This window comes from Eurosta solidaginis, chromosome X (assembly GCF_040869045.1).
Source record: "Eurosta solidaginis isolate ZX-2024a chromosome X, ASM4086904v1, whole genome shotgun sequence".
In the NCBI taxonomy this organism is placed as follows: domain Eukaryota; kingdom Metazoa; phylum Arthropoda; class Insecta; order Diptera; family Tephritidae; genus Eurosta; species Eurosta solidaginis.
This window is the reverse complement of record NC_090324.1, coordinates 1,156,110-1,173,290: the sequence shown is the minus strand read 5'-3', so window position 1 is coordinate 1,173,290 and position 17,181 is coordinate 1,156,110. Positions and strand designations below refer to the sequence as shown.

Below are 17,181 nucleotides of genomic sequence, written 5' to 3'. Positions count from 1 at the left end.
TATTCTGGTATAAACAGATCCAACAAAAACATTGGAAACCAGAAAAGATTTGATGAACTTTTACCAACCAGAAAAGATTTGATGGAATTTAACAACCATAAAAGATTTGATGGACTTTCAACAACCAGAAGAGATTTGATGAACTTTCAACACCCAGAAGAGATTTGATGGGCTTTCAACAAAATAACAGCAACAGCAGTTAGCAGCATAGAGAATTGGAATAAAAAATTGACCATTAGACTGACAGCAAAAGAAAGAAGATTCAAGAACGACTGGAGGCTGTTAGCTTTAAATAAGTATATCTAAAAGTTATTACATATATATGTAAGATTAGAATCAATTGAGCGGCCTTAGGGACGCTAAACTATGAGCAAAAATTTCATTCGCTTAGTAATTTTTTTTAAATATGGTAGGATGAACAAATTTTTTTTTTTTACAAAAAGTTTGATGTCAGCTTTGAAAATGACACAAACTAAACCTAAAATAGGGGAAAATATTGAAGCCCAACGTGGCGTAGAAAAAATAAAAATAACATAAAATTTAATTTTAAACAATACTTTGAAAAAATTTTTTTTTTTCAATTTTAAGAAAACTAGAAATGTTAAAAATTATTAACTTTAGAAAAACTTTTTTTTAAGAAAATCAAAAATTTTAGAAAATTTTAAACAGTAGTTTCTATAATATTAATTAAAAAAGGAAAAATAACATTAACAAAATTCTTCCTAGATCTTTATAATGCCAAATGAATCAGGCAAAATGGCATAAAAATTAATTTTTAAAATATATTGAAAAAAAGTTGAAAACAAATTTTTTTAAATTAAGCAAATATTTCCGTTAAGAACAAAAATTTTCCATTACTCTAATAACGTTAACTAAACAAACAATTAAAATGGAATGCATTGGATAAAAGAATAAAATCAAAAATATTATTAAAAATTATAATTTAGTTCATTTCTCACAAAAGCAGAAAAATAATATTAAAGAATTTCAACATGGCTTGGTGGACAAAGATAACACACGGCATAGTGATAGCATTAGCCGGTTATGAATTAGGGAAGGAAAATTCAGCAATTTCAGAAAATAAAGCATCTGAAAACAGGATAGTTAAATATGAGCCACCAGACCAATTAGACACAAAAATTACTCCAAACATTCCAGATGTTTGGCTAGGCTCAATGATTTGCGTAGTCAGGCTAATAGTCATTGCAATAGCCACTATAATCAGAAAATATATGAAATTCAAATATAGTCAATTGAAAAACGTGCAACAGCGCGTCTAAAAATTTTCTTTTTTTCTCCTTCTCAAATATGCAAACCCAAATCTGAGGAAGAGTAATAAATAATTCAAGTAAATCTCAAATAGTAAATCTCAAAATGTCACAATCGACAGTAAAGGCAGCCCTGCCTAAAGTGAACAGCAAATCAAAAATTTGAATAACTCCGTTGAATGCTCCTGACAAAGATAGTCATGAAGCAATAGAAAATTCTAGGACAGTGGAAATATGCAAAAAAAAAAAAAAACTACTAAAAAACCTGCCAGTAAGAACAAAAAAACAAAAGAATGAAGAAAAAGTCACAACGAGAACCTATAAAAATATATGTGAAGTGCTATACAAATTTGCAACAATGAGACATGCCGCGCTCCTTTTCATAGAAAAATGGTAGCGTAAGAAATACAAGCAACCTGATTGTTGATGATAAAATTGACTTAGGACAATTCCTTATCAGGCTGTACACATGCTGTACAAATGCCGCCAATCTAGGACTTGTAAAGAATAAAAAACACAGTTGTCTTGAGGGACACATTGGTGATAAATAATAGAATATTTACTGCAGTAGGCAAATTTAAAATAAAAAATTGGTACCCAAGTTCTCAAAGATCTAATAATTGCACTAACCCTAGAGGTAGTGAAAGTGACAAACCCCGGTAAAAACTAAAATAGTTCTTCATTAATATCATGGCGATTATGTGTTGGTGGCTGCCGCAGAAATCGCATGACAAACAAAATCAAAAAGATATTGCTGGAAAATAAGAAAAATAAATTATAAAGATCTGAAAAATTTTTGCACCCACTGTACCATCAATCCCAACCCCTAAATTTTTTTTTCGCATAAATAATGACAGATTTCTTACTTTACGTGTCCTTAGTTAAGTAAAACTCGGCAAGCAATGAAAATCGTTGTTTAATAAAAATAGTTAATATAAGAATCATTCATCTTTAGTTAAGAAAACCTCACAATTAACGAGGTCATACTTTTACACAATAGGAAAAATATTTTTACTTTACAAATAAGGAAATAATAATCCATTAGAATAGGCTGACCCAATATAAAAAATATGCTAATGACTCACAATAATTTAACAAAAAAAAAAACAGTTTCAATAATAGCATTCCACTTTATTCGTCATTCAAAAGTCAACACACCACAAATACGAAAATAGAAATGAGAAAACAAAAACAAAAAAAAAATTTTAAATTAATATTCACAAGCCGATTTTTGGGTGAGTCGACGCTCGGCTGTGCAAAACATTACGCATCATAGAAAATATACGAAAAAAAATAGCAAAAGTCCGCATATTATGAAGCGAGAGTATGCATAACGGGCACTGTATGTAAAGCAAATGCAAGTGAATAAAAACAACAAGAAAGCGCATAAGCAAAAAATTCACTACTTAAAGTATAAAGTTACCACTATGACATAAACTACAAAAAAAATTTTTTATTTGGTAGCCCCAAGCACGTTGACTGGGTCATTCAACGTAAAATGAAACAACACGGCACATTTATAACAGTGATATTAGAGTGACCGTATATAATTAAGCATAAAATTATATACACTCACTTAAAAGGCCGATGGTGTAGTGTTGCGTGGAATTCACCTCACTTCAAACACGATTAACGTTACTTTTTTTTTTTTTTGATTATTAGTTTAATGGTTAAAGCTTAAGCTTAATAAAACATCAGGTTATCCCTCCTTTGGTGTTAATCCATAACACCACATTATATATTCAGAAGTTTGCTGTCTTTAAATTGCAGTACAGTTGCTCAAGCAACACACAGGTAATACACTAAGGCCAGAACCATGTTCGTAGGTTTCTGCGTAATTGAGGTTATTATATATTTAGATATATTCTGATTTAATGGTTTACTCCAAGTACGATAAATATTTAGTTTTTTAATTAAATTTTTTGTCATTTCGATTACCGCACTATCCGCCATTTTATTCTCTACCGCATGAATAGCGTCCTTTTATAGCACGCGGTTGAGTTGTGGGGAAAAACGAACTTGGCGCGACGATGCTGCAAAACGAAGTGCTTAACGTTACAAATATACTTATACACAAAAGTTCATACCTAATTGAGCTAGATAACCACCATGAGTTCATTCGCATTTGCCAATTCGAAAAATATATTGATGCGTCATATCAAACTGCTCAAGCGTGGATTATATTGATAATACACACACCGACACACCGACACACACACACATACCGACAAACCATTTCTCATTATTAAGTCATGCACTTCTAGTATGTAAATATTAATGTAAGTATGTATGTGCAGGTTAAGAACTTTTGTATAAATAGAAATGAATTTCATCAATAAAGAGGAATTGCTTTTTAACGCTAACCATCAGCGTGTACAAAATACTCTCTTTTAGTTAAAGGCTATTACAATGCCAAATATGAAAAACAGGATGAAACATGGTAATTGGATTGGTTTATTGACGCAAAATATAACTTTAGAAAAAACTTTGTAAAATGGGCGTGACACCTACCATATTAAGTAGAATAAAATGAAAAAGTTATGCAGGGCGAAATCAAAAGCCGTTGTAATCGTGGCAGGAATACTGTTGGTGGTGTTACATATATAAATAAATAAGCGGTACCCGACGGATGATGTTCTGGGTCACCTTGGTCCACATTTTGGTCGATATCTCGAAAACGCCTTCACATATACAACTAAGGGTCACTCCCTTTTAAAACCCTCATTAATACCTTTAATTTGATACCCATTTCGTACAAACACATTACACAGTTACACCTGGCCCACCTTTATGTCGATATCTCGAAAATGCGTTCACCTATAGAACTAAGGTCCACTCCCTTTTAAAATACTCATTAACACCTTTCATTTGATACCCATATCGTACAAACACAATCTATAGTCACCCATGGTCCGCCTTTATGGCGATATCTCGAAAAGGCGTCCACCTATAGAACTAAGGCCCACTCCCTTTTAAAATACTCATTGAACAAACTTGGGTCTCTCTTCGCTACACTCTTCACTTCTTCTTTCTTTAATAAAAAGATGTTGGTTAATTTTTTTTCTTACACCTTATAACTTTCCAAACTCACTTTACACAGTTTAACTTTTAATAACAGACTTCTGATATGCAAATATATAAAAGAATAAAAAACTATATATAGCAGCGCGTCCGCGGTTGCCGGTAGATAGTTCTTGACTGCTTATTGGAAAATTATTGATGCGCCTCTTCGTTGCCGCCTTTCCACTCGCCGCGCACGGCTGCGCATATGCATTTCGACGCCGCCGTCTAAATGGTGATGGAGGCGGCTTAAACATCCTGCCCGCCCTGCAGGGAGGTGCTTGTAAGCACTTTCTGCAGATCCTGCAAGGCGCGGATGGTAGTATCTAGGCCCGATTGGCCATATTACGTCGTTGGTATTGCGCCATTTATAGACCTTGTGGGGTGCGCGTGATGGTGCGCTTGGCCATCCGTTACGGCTTGGGGGTTGCCGCTGGTTTCTTCTCTTGTTCGGTCCGCTGCGCGTGGTAACGTTGGCAGAGCCGACACTGAAGGCAGCTGCCGGTCTCTGCTGTGGGAGCCAGACGGGTGTCGTCCTGGAAGCATAAGAGCAGACAGAGAAACGAGAAGTAGTTGGATACAGCGGATAGTAAGCGGAAAGTTCAGTATTACCTTTCCGCCAGTTATACGAGGAAAACGTATATAAGTTATAGCGCTGTGCGCGAAGAGTGCTGCATTGGAATAAAGCACAGTTTAACTACGGGGCGCATGACAAGCCCATTTTGGGTGCAAACCTCTACAACCCGAATATGGTTGTCAGGGCCAAGGCCAATTCGTCCCAGACGCCACTCGGTTGGTGGGAACGAATCCTCTTTAATTACGACGGGGTCGCCTGGTTGAGGATTTCGCTGTGGCGTTTGCCGTTTATAGCGCTTCTGAAGGTTCTTCAGATAATCCTCTTTCCAGCGTCGACTGAATTGGTGATAAAGCGCTTTAAGCTTTTCCCATCGATTTATCCAGGAGAGGTCTTCCGCGTTTGGCTCAGGAATTGCTAATAGCGGTGCATACGAAGGAAGTGACCCGGAGTGAGCGCTGTGAGGTCAGCTGGGTCCTGGGATAGTGGGGTTAGAGACCTCGAATTAAGAATTGCTTCCATACGCACCAACATCGTCGTGAATTCGTCGAATGTAAACATGTGGGATGCAGCGATTTTTTTTTAAGTGGGTTTTGAAACTTTGTACTGCGGATTCCCACAAGCCGCCCATTAGAGGGGCACTGTGTGGAATATACTGCCAGTTTATTCCCTCGGGCCATATTTCTGCACAATGTCCGCGGAGCATTCGTTTAGAAATTTAACGAAGTCGCGTTCGAGTGCGCGTTGAGGGCCAATGAAAGTTTTACCATTATGGCTCATCATTTTTGAGGGATAACATCGTCGGCCAACGAATCGGGCGAATGCTGCTCGAAAGGCTTCGGTGGTAAGCTCCGAGCATAGCTCTAGGTGTACTGCCTTTGTGGAAAAACAGACACAGCTACAGGTACAGCAACGTACACTTTTATGACCGTGATAGACTTCAGAACCAATGCTTTTATTTGGAATGGACCTGCAAAGTCTACTCCTGTTGTGGAAAAGGGGAGTGAAAAATTTCAGCGCTCAGGTGGTAGCGCTGCCATTATTTGCGTGCGCGTTTTCTGTTTGAAAAGCGGGCATGATTTGCATGGGAAAATGCATTTCTTGATAAGTGACTTTCGTTTTGGTAAGTAGTACTCTTGCCTCACCATTTGGAGCATTAACCGTATTTCTGCATGAAGAAGCAGGCGGTGTAAAAACTCTAGATACAACTGGCATAGCCTTGAATACGGAGGAAGGATTACTGGATGCTTCTTGTTGTATTGTAAAGTAGAATGTTCCAATCTGCCACCGATACAAAGGAGGTCGTCTCCATCGAGAAGAGGGTTAAGAGCCAAAAGGGAACTTCTTTTGCTAATTGGCATTTTGCTTTGTAGGGCGCTCTTTTCCGCCCCGAAATGGCGAGATTGTGCCATTGCCACAAGCCGCGTTTTTGCATGTTGCAACTCTTTGTGGGTCAGATGGGGATTATGTTTTGTTGTCATCGATTTGGATTTGTTGCAGGCATTGTTCACAAAGCGGAACACGTATGCAATTACACGGGTAGCTCGAGAGTATGAGGAGAAACGTTGAATAATATTGTCCGCTTCCTCGAGTGCGTGATACGCTTCGACCTGCTTTCGGCTTTGGCCAAGCCGAAATGTGGCAGGAAAGCCATTGTGGTCCGTGCCCCCAAATTGAGGAGCCTATAAAATCATGCGGCTGCAACCACGTGTGCCAATATCAGCAGGGTAGTCTTGGCTAGATACATGGCGCCAGGTGCAGCTAGAAAGATATTTTCGAATTTGAGAGGTACGGTTGGCCACATAAGTTTTCCAGGTCGATGGAGATTTTTCTAGCCAAGCTAGTACAAGCTCAGAATCTGACCATAAGAATGTGTTGCATGCTTGTAAGTCGAGCTGGTTTCGAACAGTTGAAGCCAGTTTGGCGAATAGGACTGCACCACATAACTCTAAGCGGGGTAAGCTTATACTTTTTATGGGGGAAACTTTGCCTTTCGCAACTAAAAGAGAAGATTTTATTTGGTTGCCTGCATGTGTGCGGATGTAAATCGCTGCGCAATATGCTTCTTCCGAGGCATCACAGAACTCGTGGATTTGGGTATCTTGCCCTGGAACGACATTAACCCATCGAGATATTTCGATGTGGCGTCATTCAGGGATTTTCCTGACCCAGATTTTTTCGAGGCGCTGAAAACCACACGAACTTTGGTGGTGACCTTATCTGGTTTGACTTCCGCATGATGTGGCAAATAAAATGAGAAGACCTTGCCATTCGAAGTTATATCGCATGGGTCGGAAGATTCCATGTGATCAAGGTCGAGATATTCTTGCACACATTGTTGTAAATTGTACCTAACTCCTCTTTTTCTGAAGCGTTCGCTCCATACCGAAAAAATGCTGTAGGGCAGCCAGGCGGGATTTGCCGAGATAGAGTTTTTCAGGAAACTCTTCCTTGAATGGAAGTCGCTCAATATATCGACCGTTTGGTGCACGTGTCGTGGTTGCTGCATATATCTGCTCACACGCTTGATGCTCGGGGATATCTCGAGGTTGTGGAATTTTCTCCTCTTCCCAAAATTTTCTCAATTGAGAACTTAGTGCCCTCGTTTGACACTTGGACTTGTGTCGAGAATGACACAACATTTTCAGTTATTGGACCACTGAGAATCCAAACAAAAATGGTTTGTTACGGAAGTATTCTACCGCACACCTTTTTTATATCTTCCAGCAGAACTTGTGGAAGTATGTCGCTGCCAATGACCATGTCAGTCTGACCTGGTATGTGGCAATTGGGATCAGCGAACTCAAGGAGTTTGAACTGCTCCCAGATTTTGCGACTAATGGTGGATGTTGTCAGAGTCTTTTTAAGTTGCGGCAACACAATGGCATGAGCCTTTATCCTTTTCATGGCCTTGGATGCAACCAGTGTCGAAGGACAAAGCTTGGAGGACTTTTCTACGACTTGTGCATTCGTTCGCGGGGTGGAACGTGGAGCTTGTGGATTCGCATGCAACAGCGTGTGATGCCGTTGATGACATGTCGAAAATGACGACTTGCTCGTGCACTCATTGATGATATGAGTGCTGCTAAGGTAGTTTATAGCTTAGCTTGCTTTACGAATTGTGTCCGGTTTTGCACAGACATTCGCTTGAATTGTGGACAGAATGTAATAAGGTGCGGGGAGTTGCATCATTGGCAAATTTCCTTTTTAGATTCTGCCACGAGGGTTTGCGTCCTGTTGAAGGACCTTTTTTGCGCAGAAATTTGATGAGCGACTGGTTTTTGTTTGCTTGGTTGAAGCCTATGTACTCTTTCAACGACTTCATATCTCGAGGTGAGAAAGTCGTTCATTTGTGACCATGAAGGTAAATCTCTTCTCGAATAGAGAGATTGTTCCCAAAGTGACTGGGTTGTTTCGGGAAGTTTTGATGAACAAATGTACACCAGAATCGGGTCCCAACTGTCTGTCGTGACTCCTTGTGAGTGAAGGACTGATAGGCAGTTGTTGATTGTATTTTGCAATCTCTGAAGTTGCTCACTGTTTCCGTATAAAATAGTGGTAAGAGTCAGTAAGGACTTTATCTGGTTGTCAACCAGGATGCGTTTGTTCACTTATCGTGACCATAAAGCTTCCCAGGCAAGGTCATGGTTATCATCGCTCAACGGGTATTACTTGATGATGGAGCCGGCTTTTCCTTGCGTTTTGTGCCGGAGATGGTACAATTTCTGAGCACGGGAGAGCCTTGGGTGGTTAATGTAGGTAGGTAGGTAAGTGAAATGGCTGCGACCCTGGTCGCCCAAGCAGCTATTTAAAGCCGTTTTGATGAATGTTACGGTCAATGTGTTAAAACCAGCCAGAGTTGTTGATAAAATTTAGAATATTCGGGGTTGCAATCACAAATAGACCTCTGGAGTCTTCTAGAAACGGTGTTCCAAGGAACCTTAGTCGGGCTCTAGCTAGAGCCTGGCATTTACACATAAAGTGTTCTACTGTCTCCCTGGCATTTGGATTTTTGCAGCTTCTGCAGTAGTCGTTATGTGGAATGTCCATCTTTTCCGCATGCGTACCTACTGCCCAATGACCGGTGCAGACTGCTATCAGTTCGCGTGTTTTGGCCCTGGATTTGTTCAGAAAACTTCTCGCATTCCTTCCATCATAGTTTGGCCAAATGGATTTTGGAATTGCACAGGTGGTGATGTTATTCCCCTTTGTTTGTGCTTTCTTCAAGTAGAAGCTTTGGATATTCCCCTAGATTGGTGGATAACTGGGATATGGGTCGCTTACAAGCCCACACAAATTTTGAGTTAATGTGTGGCGAGGAAAGCACTTTTATCGCTGCTTGGCTATCCGACAGGATGCAACATTTACAAGCTACATTCAATCCCTCCAGTGATTTTCAGGCTTGCCAAATCACAAGGAATTCTGCTTGAAACACGCTGCATTGCGACGGGAGTCTGAATGATGCAGACAAATCTGGGGATTCAGAGTAGACTCCGGCCCCTACACCCGATTCCATTTTGGAGCCGTCAGTGTAGATTTGGATGTCGTCGACCCTTATTCCCGTGCTTCTCTTCCTCTCGCTCCTGCTTGGAATGGCGTTATTACAACCGTTCTCAAACTTCAGTTTGCGAGGGTAGTAATCTGTCTCGGTACTACATGTACCATCCGGAAGTTTCTTGAGGATACTACTATGCCCTTGCTGAGTATCTTTCCAACACCCAGACTCCCTGAGTCTCAGTGCGGTTTGTGGCGATATACAAAGCATATGCAAGTCGATCGGAAGCAGGTGCAAAATGGGGTCTAAGGCAGCTGTGGGGCAATTGAGTCCGGCCCCTATGGCACCAATACCCGCAGTGCGCTTGACTTTTTGCAGGCTGGTAAGATTGTAGCTATTACATAGAGCTTCCCCCCAGATTATGAAACCATAGGTAAACACCGGTAGCACAACCGCCTCGTACATCCAAAGTATCATGCTTGGCTTGAGTGGCCATTTCATACCAAACATTGACTTGCAGGCATAGAAGGCGATGCAGGCCTTCCGTACCCGCTCTTCGATGCATACTTTCCAATTCAACTTGCAGTCAATTGTTAGTCCCAGATACTTGGTACTCGATGACAGGGTTAGTTGCTGGCCATTTAAAATTGGTAGTCTGAGGGCAGGTCGCCTGTACTTCCTCGTGAAGAGAAGCAGGTCCGTCTTGTCGTGATTTAACCTAAGGCCACATCCTTGTGCCCACCTGCTGAGTTTAGCCAAGGCCCTTTCTATGATTTCGCTCAATACGGAGGGGAAGGAACCAGAGACCAAGATCGCCACTTCGCCAACATACGCCACGATCTTAACCCCCCTGCGTTAAATTTTCCTAAGACTTCATTTATGGTGATCAACCAAAGCAGAGGTGCAAGCACCCCACCATGTGGTGTGCCTCTGCATACTTGCTTGCCAACACTAGCTCCGCCTAGTTCTGCTGTTATTTCTCGGTTGCAAAGCAAGGTTGAAATCCAAAGCCGTAGTGGTTCTTCAACCCCTGCCCTAACGGGGGCAGCTTCAATCGCTTCAGCTCTTACATTGTTAAACGCGCCTTCCACATCAACAAACGCAACCAGAGTGAACTGCTTGTGATGAAGGGACTTTTCCACCGTTCGAACTACCTCATAGTAGCCTTTCGAACGTTTTCAGAACAAAGGACGTGAGACTTATTGGCCGCAAGTCTTTGGCTACTTCATGCCCCCTTCTGCCGGCCTAAGGGGTGAAAACCACCCTTTTTTCGTCCGCGAGACCGGAATGTGTTTGGGACGAATGCATGCCTCGAAGATCTCCTTTAGTTCCTTAACCAAAATTTCTCATCCTTCGGCAGCATAATAGGTAGAATACCATCCACGCCCGGTGATTTATATGGAGAGAAGATATCTATTGCCCAGGCAATGTTCTTCTCCGCTAAAAGGTTGTTTATGAGGCCAACAGGTACTTCCTGATGTGCCGTCTTCGTATCGCGTACTCCCTCCCCCGATCCATCCGGGAATTGACCATCTACAAGGATGTTTACAGTCTCAGCCGTCGATACTGCCCATGTTCCATCGGCGAGCTTGACAAATGTCTTGCTTGAATGACTCTTGGCAAGAATCTCTCCCAGCCTGGCTGAGTCCTTCGCAGTGTTCTCGCCAGGAGCTTGATTTTACTGTCCATACGGCTTTCTTATACTCCCTCAGAGTCGTCCTGTACTCCTGGAAATCGTTCCTGAAGTGACAATCGTTGAAGACCCTCCTAAGCTTTGACCCCAGGTCGCTGAGATTTTAGTCCCACCACAGTGAGAAGGTCTTTTTGCTCCCCGAAATCGGACAGGCAACTTTGAAGGCCAGTCGTTAAGACTGTCTATAGATTATATAGGCGTCCTACTTCTATGGAGCCTATCGCTGACTATCTTGTAAAATAGGCTCCAGGACGTCCGTTTAGGGTTTCTGTGCGTCTGTCTTCTTTCTTTTTCCCAGTATATGTTGAAAAGGATCAACCGGTGATCCCACAGGGAAAGTTTTTTCGACACCTCCCAGTTTTCTACCGTAAGCTCCCGTGAGTCAGATGTTAGTGTTATTTCAAGGACTTGCTCCCACCCCGAGTAGTTTTCCGTACTCGGAAAACTAAACGTAGGGGAGCTGCCTTTGTTACATACGTAAAGCTTGTTAGCTAATATAAATTCAAACAGAGACTCACCCCGTTCGTTTATCTCGCTGCTCACCCAAACCGCGTGCCTTGCGTTGGCGTCACAACCCATCCGTCGCAACCACCCAACCGTCTGGTTAATGTACACCGCCGTAAGCATATCACGAAAAGCGGGACAGTCTTCATAGCCACCATAAAAGGTCTCCGTGTCGAATGCTGAGACTTCGAGGTAAATATTTGCCTCATCCGAAGGTTATTCTACGCGGGGTGGTGGACTCGGCGTTACCATCATTTTGATCAAGGAAAGTTGATCGGCAATCTTTGCTCTGGTCATTTCATACGTATCAAGCCAAGCGCATTGTTTGCTTTGTACTGAAGTCTTGAAGCCTTCAGGGAAACTTTCTTATGGTTTCGAAAATACCAGATTGTCAACAGATAGAAGCCGTGCACAATAATCTTCTAGTGATTTGTTTTTGATCATGAGATACGATTCAGTGCGATCTTGAATCGGTGCCTCCTTAAACTTTGCACAGTATCTCATGAGACTGTCACTTTCCGCAATGAACTTTTGCGCAGGGGATGTTGCCCTTTCCTTGACCGTTTCTTCTTTTGGGCCATCTTTTGGTTATGTCCCGGTTTCGGACGTTTTTGGGGGACTGAGGGGCATTTAAAGCAAACGTTTGGGTTTTCACCAAAAAAAAAAACCGAATAAACTATTTGTACGCTTAGGGAACGTTCGCAAGATCTGAAGACGGAAAAACTCTTCGTGCCACAGAAATTTAAAAAAGGGATTTGAAATTAGTGGCGGTGTTTGTGTTTTATTTTTTATTTTTTGAAAAATAGAGTCAAGCACGGACAACGGGACGTTCCTTAAATGATTTAAATTCGCGAAATGCGGAATTTAATTGTATGTATATCAAATGTTTTGTAAATAAATAAATTTAAAAAAATCACAAACACTTCTCACTGATATATTCGTGTAAATATACGTGTGGAAGTAAACGTATATTTGTAAATTACTGATATATATATGTATGTATATTTTGGAAAATAATAATATTAAATTTGAAGTTTGCATGAATATTTTTTTGAAAGTTCATATAGGGACGAAAATATCTCAAACTTAGTTTTATGCGCTAGAATAAGTACAAATGTACATGCGCAATATACAAACGTATGTTTATGTCTTTGTTTGTGCGAACGTATGCGCGTGAATCAAAGAAGCTGCTCTGTTTTTGCTTACAAACAGAGTTTGTTTTGATTTGCTTCTTCGTCGCTTTTTGTAGTGAAGCTGAGTGTGCTTGAATGTAGTGTTGGGAGAGTGCAGCAAAGAAAGGTGAGAAAATTGCAAGTGTGAAAGATATTGAGAAAGGGTTGGTGTCGAAATTCTGTATGTAAAAAATTCTAAAACCAAAATTCTGCTTTTTAAAATTCTACTTTTTTAAAATGCTGCTTTCTAAAATTCTGCTTTCAAAATTCTGTATTATAAAATTCTGTATTAAAATATATATATATTTTGAAAAAGTGCGCCATGCACAGTAATTCTGCGTAGAACACCTTTCTTAATAGGCGGCCTTTGGAAGCGCTTATAAAAAATAACCCTGGGCTTCGCCATGCAAAGTCCGGGTGTGTCCTTCTGCGTAGGCGGCCTTCGGCCGCACTTCAAAAAAATAACCCTTAGCCGATCCAACACTGGCTACGCCATGCCATGATTCCGGAATTTTGACTTCCAGAATTAAACATGCAGAATTTTGAAAAAGCAGAATTTTAGAAAGCAGAATTTTAGAAAGCAAAATTTTAAAAGCAGAATTTTAAAAAAGCAGAATTTTGTTCAAGCAGAATTTTTTTGCAATTTACAGAATTTTGTCACCCAGAATTTTGTAATACAGAATAATGACACGCTCCCGTTGGAAAATTTGATCAGCAACACCAACTCACTTCGCTGATGTATATATACGTGCTGGGAGAATGTCGCTGGAAGAGCGGCTTGACCGTGTGAGTAAACACGTATGATGTTCTCTGAGTGGAGAAGTATGAATGCTGGAAAAGCAACTTGAAATTATTTGTACATGTATGTAATTATATACGTATGAAAATTATATGATGCCAAGCAAGAAAAAATTATTTGGAAGTAAGTTGAACTGTATCGCAAGTTCAACGATATGTGCGAACAACCGGGTGAAATCAGCTGTAGAAGAATTTTTGCTGATGTTGTTCTTGCACAGTGGGTTTGAGTAGGCAAGTAAACTGCAATTTTAGTTGGTTAAATATCACCAGAAATATGTACACATATGCATGTATATATATATAATTGGCGGATTTTGCCTATTGGTATAGTGGAATATTTTCTACCAATTTTTGGTTGCGAAAAGGTTGCAGTAAAACCAACGGTAAGAAAATTTCCGCAATATTCATATATATGCGGATATATGTATATATATATGTTTTTCAGTTTACAAAAAATAATATAACTTTTGTGGAAAAAAAAGTTGTATTATTTTCTATATTTTTTTACGGAAAATAAAAAAACTGCCTACTCACCGATTCCTGTATTTTGTTGCTCCTTATTTATGTATGTTGTTACCTGGTCGCTTGTTGTTGTTGGATGCTGCTTTTCTGGCTGTTGTTGTTGCTGCTTGTCTGCTTGTAAAGATGATTAAACAAATTGTTTGCTTTCCAAAGATTTGCTCTTTTTTTTTTTTAAACGGTGTGTACCAAAAAATACTTTTCGCAGATTTTTGTGAATATATGTATGTATGTAAGTGTTTGTGCACTTTTGATAAGTGCGCCCACAATTTTGCAAAAACAATTTTTCTCTTAAAAAACGTTCAATTTTTCTTTTGTGTCGTTTTTCCTTTGAATAAACAAAAAATGTGTTTTTGATTATTTAACTTTTTGAGCACTCAATTTGTATATATATATATATATTTTCTCCTTTTTTTGTCACTATTTTCGACTGATGTTTCCACCATTTCTTGCAATTTTTTTGAACCCAATATATGTTTTTTTTTTCGTAATCACTTCCCAATTTGGGGTGGATTTGCTCTTTCAAATTTTTCACTGTTTTCGCCTGGTTTCGTGCTTTTTTCCACTCAATTTATACATATATATATTTTTTTTTAATTTGTATGTTTTTGTATATAGGTAAATTTATTTTTATACACCCACTGTTTCACTCTTTTGCTAAGCTTTATTTAAATCGTGTGTTTTTGTATGCACTCACTGCACTGATTTATTTGGAATTTTCTACTTGTTTTTTTTTTTATTGCGAACGAAAAAATTCGATTAAAATTTAATAAAAATTTTTAGTTTTAAAATTTTTGGGTGGACAAAGATGGCTGCGAAGGATCATGAATAGACTTGGTCTCTCTTCGCTACACTCTTCATTTCTGCACAAAGAAAAAGATGTTTTTTTGTTTTTTCTTAAAACATTATAATGTTTCACCTTTAATCGTTTAACTTTCAAAAATAGAAATTAATTCCAGACAGGTATTTTAAATTTTGTTAAAACTTTAACACTTTAACACTTTTTATACGCTATACAAAATATATATTATATATGTATACATACACATATGTGAGCCTTTTATTTTGAAAGTGGCATAAGTCATTTAATGTCGTTTAGGTTCAGTGATACTTTGTTTGTATCTCTCCTCGCCTCCAGTTTGTTAGAGTCCAATATCCAAAAGATGCAATTCTTATTATTTTTTTTTTAATTGTAGAACCATCTATATATGCATTCGTTCAAAAATAACAATGCATTTAAGACCATGAGTTGGAAATGACTTATGCCACTTTCAAAATAAACGGCTCATGTATTGGCGCCTTTCCACTCACCGCGCACGGCTGCGCATATACATTTCGCACCGCCGTCTAAATGGTGATGGAGGCGGCTTAAACACTCATTAACACCTTTCATTTGATACCCACATCGTACAAACAAATTCTAGATTCACCCCTGGTCCACCTTTACGGCGATATCTCGAAAAGGCGTCCACCTATAGAAGTAAGGCCCACTTCCTTTTAAAATACTCATTAACACCTTTCATTTAATACCCGTATCGTACAAACACAATCTAGATTCACCCCTGGTCCTCCTTTATGGATATATCTCGAAAAAGCGTCCACCTATAGAACTAAGGCCCACTCCTTTTTAAAATACTCATTAGCACCTTTCATTTGATACCCATATCGTACAAGCACATTCTATAGTCAGCCCTGGTCCACCTTTATGGCGATATCTCGAAAAGGCGTCCACCTATAAAACTAAGACCCCCTCCCTTTTAAAATACTCATTAGCACCTTTCATTTGTTACCCATATCGTACAGGCGGCTTGAACACTCATTAACACCTTTCATTTGATACCCATATCGTACAAACAAATTATAGATTCACCCCTGGTCCACCTTTATGGCGATATCTCGTCCACCTATAGAAGTAAGGCCCACTCCCTTTTAAAATACTCATTAGCACCTTCCATTTGATACCAATATAATACAAACACATTCCAGGGTTACCCTAGGTTCATTTTCCTACATGGTGATTTTCCCTTATTTTGTCTCCAAAGCTCTCAGCTGAGTATGTAATTTTCGGTTACACCCGCACTTAGCCTTCTTTACTTGTTTTACATTGCATTTGTTGCTATATTTGGGGGCCACCGAGGTGTGATGGTAGCGTGCTCCGCCTACCACACCGTATGCCCTGGGTTCGCACCCCGGGCAAAGCAACATCAAAATTTTAGAAATAAGGTTTTTCAATTAGAAGAAAATTTTTCTAAGCGGGGTCGCCCCTCGGCAGTGTTTGGCAAGCGCTCCGGGTGTATTTCTGCCATGAAAAGCTCTCAGTGAAAACTCGTCTGCCTTGCAGATGCCGTTCGGAGTCGGCATAAAACATGTAGGTCCCGTCCGGCCAATTTGTAGGGGAAATCAAGAGGAGCACGACGCAAATTGGAATCTCTTCGGAGGTTATCGCGCCTTACATTTATTTTTTTTTAATTTTTGTTTCTATATTTAAGAAGCGGAATTTGTGTATGAGTGTTTTAATGTTTGCGACCACAAATTTGATATACTACTTGGACTTCGTCATAATAAGTAAATAAATGTATTTTTCATTCCAGAATAAAGACAGCTCATCTCTATCTTGTGATATTATGGACGGATGTAAATCTAAGGCCAAGGTATAAATAACAAAACCATTATTTTCTCACTTGTGTGGTATTATCTAACGTAATATTTTTCAGACTGGGTCCAACTTAATATCAATTAATTTTTTTCGTTTGTTCCGCGTAATGCGACTGGTTAAACTTTTAAGTAAAGGCGAAGGCATTCGTACCCTGTTATGGACATTTATCAAGTCTTTCCAAGCTCTACCTTATGTAGCTTTGCTTATTATAATGTTATTTTTTATTTATGCTGTTATTGGTATGCAGGTAAGTAAATACAATTATCAATAGACCTACATATATAAAAATGACGAGGGTGAAAAAAGAAGTTCATTAAGCCATGCCCGTCCGTCTGTGAATAAGATAGCTTGAGTAAATTTTGATATAACTTTTAGAAACAGTATGAATACCTGGACTGATTTAAAGTAGGCGGATCAAAGAATCCATGTCTGTAATTAAACG

The 17,181-nt window shown here is 39.4% G+C and overlaps 1 protein-coding gene across 1 annotated transcript in view; it reads left to right on the top strand.

Moving 5' to 3' along the window:
* Ca-alpha1D (Ca[2+]-channel protein alpha[[1]] subunit D) overlaps nt 1-17,181 on the top strand; it is a 6,221,746-nt gene that overhangs the window by 5,875,830 nt on the left and 328,735 nt on the right. Inside the window, exons 26-27 of the mRNA XM_067758067.1 lie at nt 16,675-16,734; nt 16,798-16,986. Coding sequence (XP_067614168.1) covers nt 16,675-16,734; nt 16,798-16,986 — 249 coding nt within the window. The remainder of the gene's footprint in view (nt 1-16,674; nt 16,735-16,797; nt 16,987-17,181) is intronic.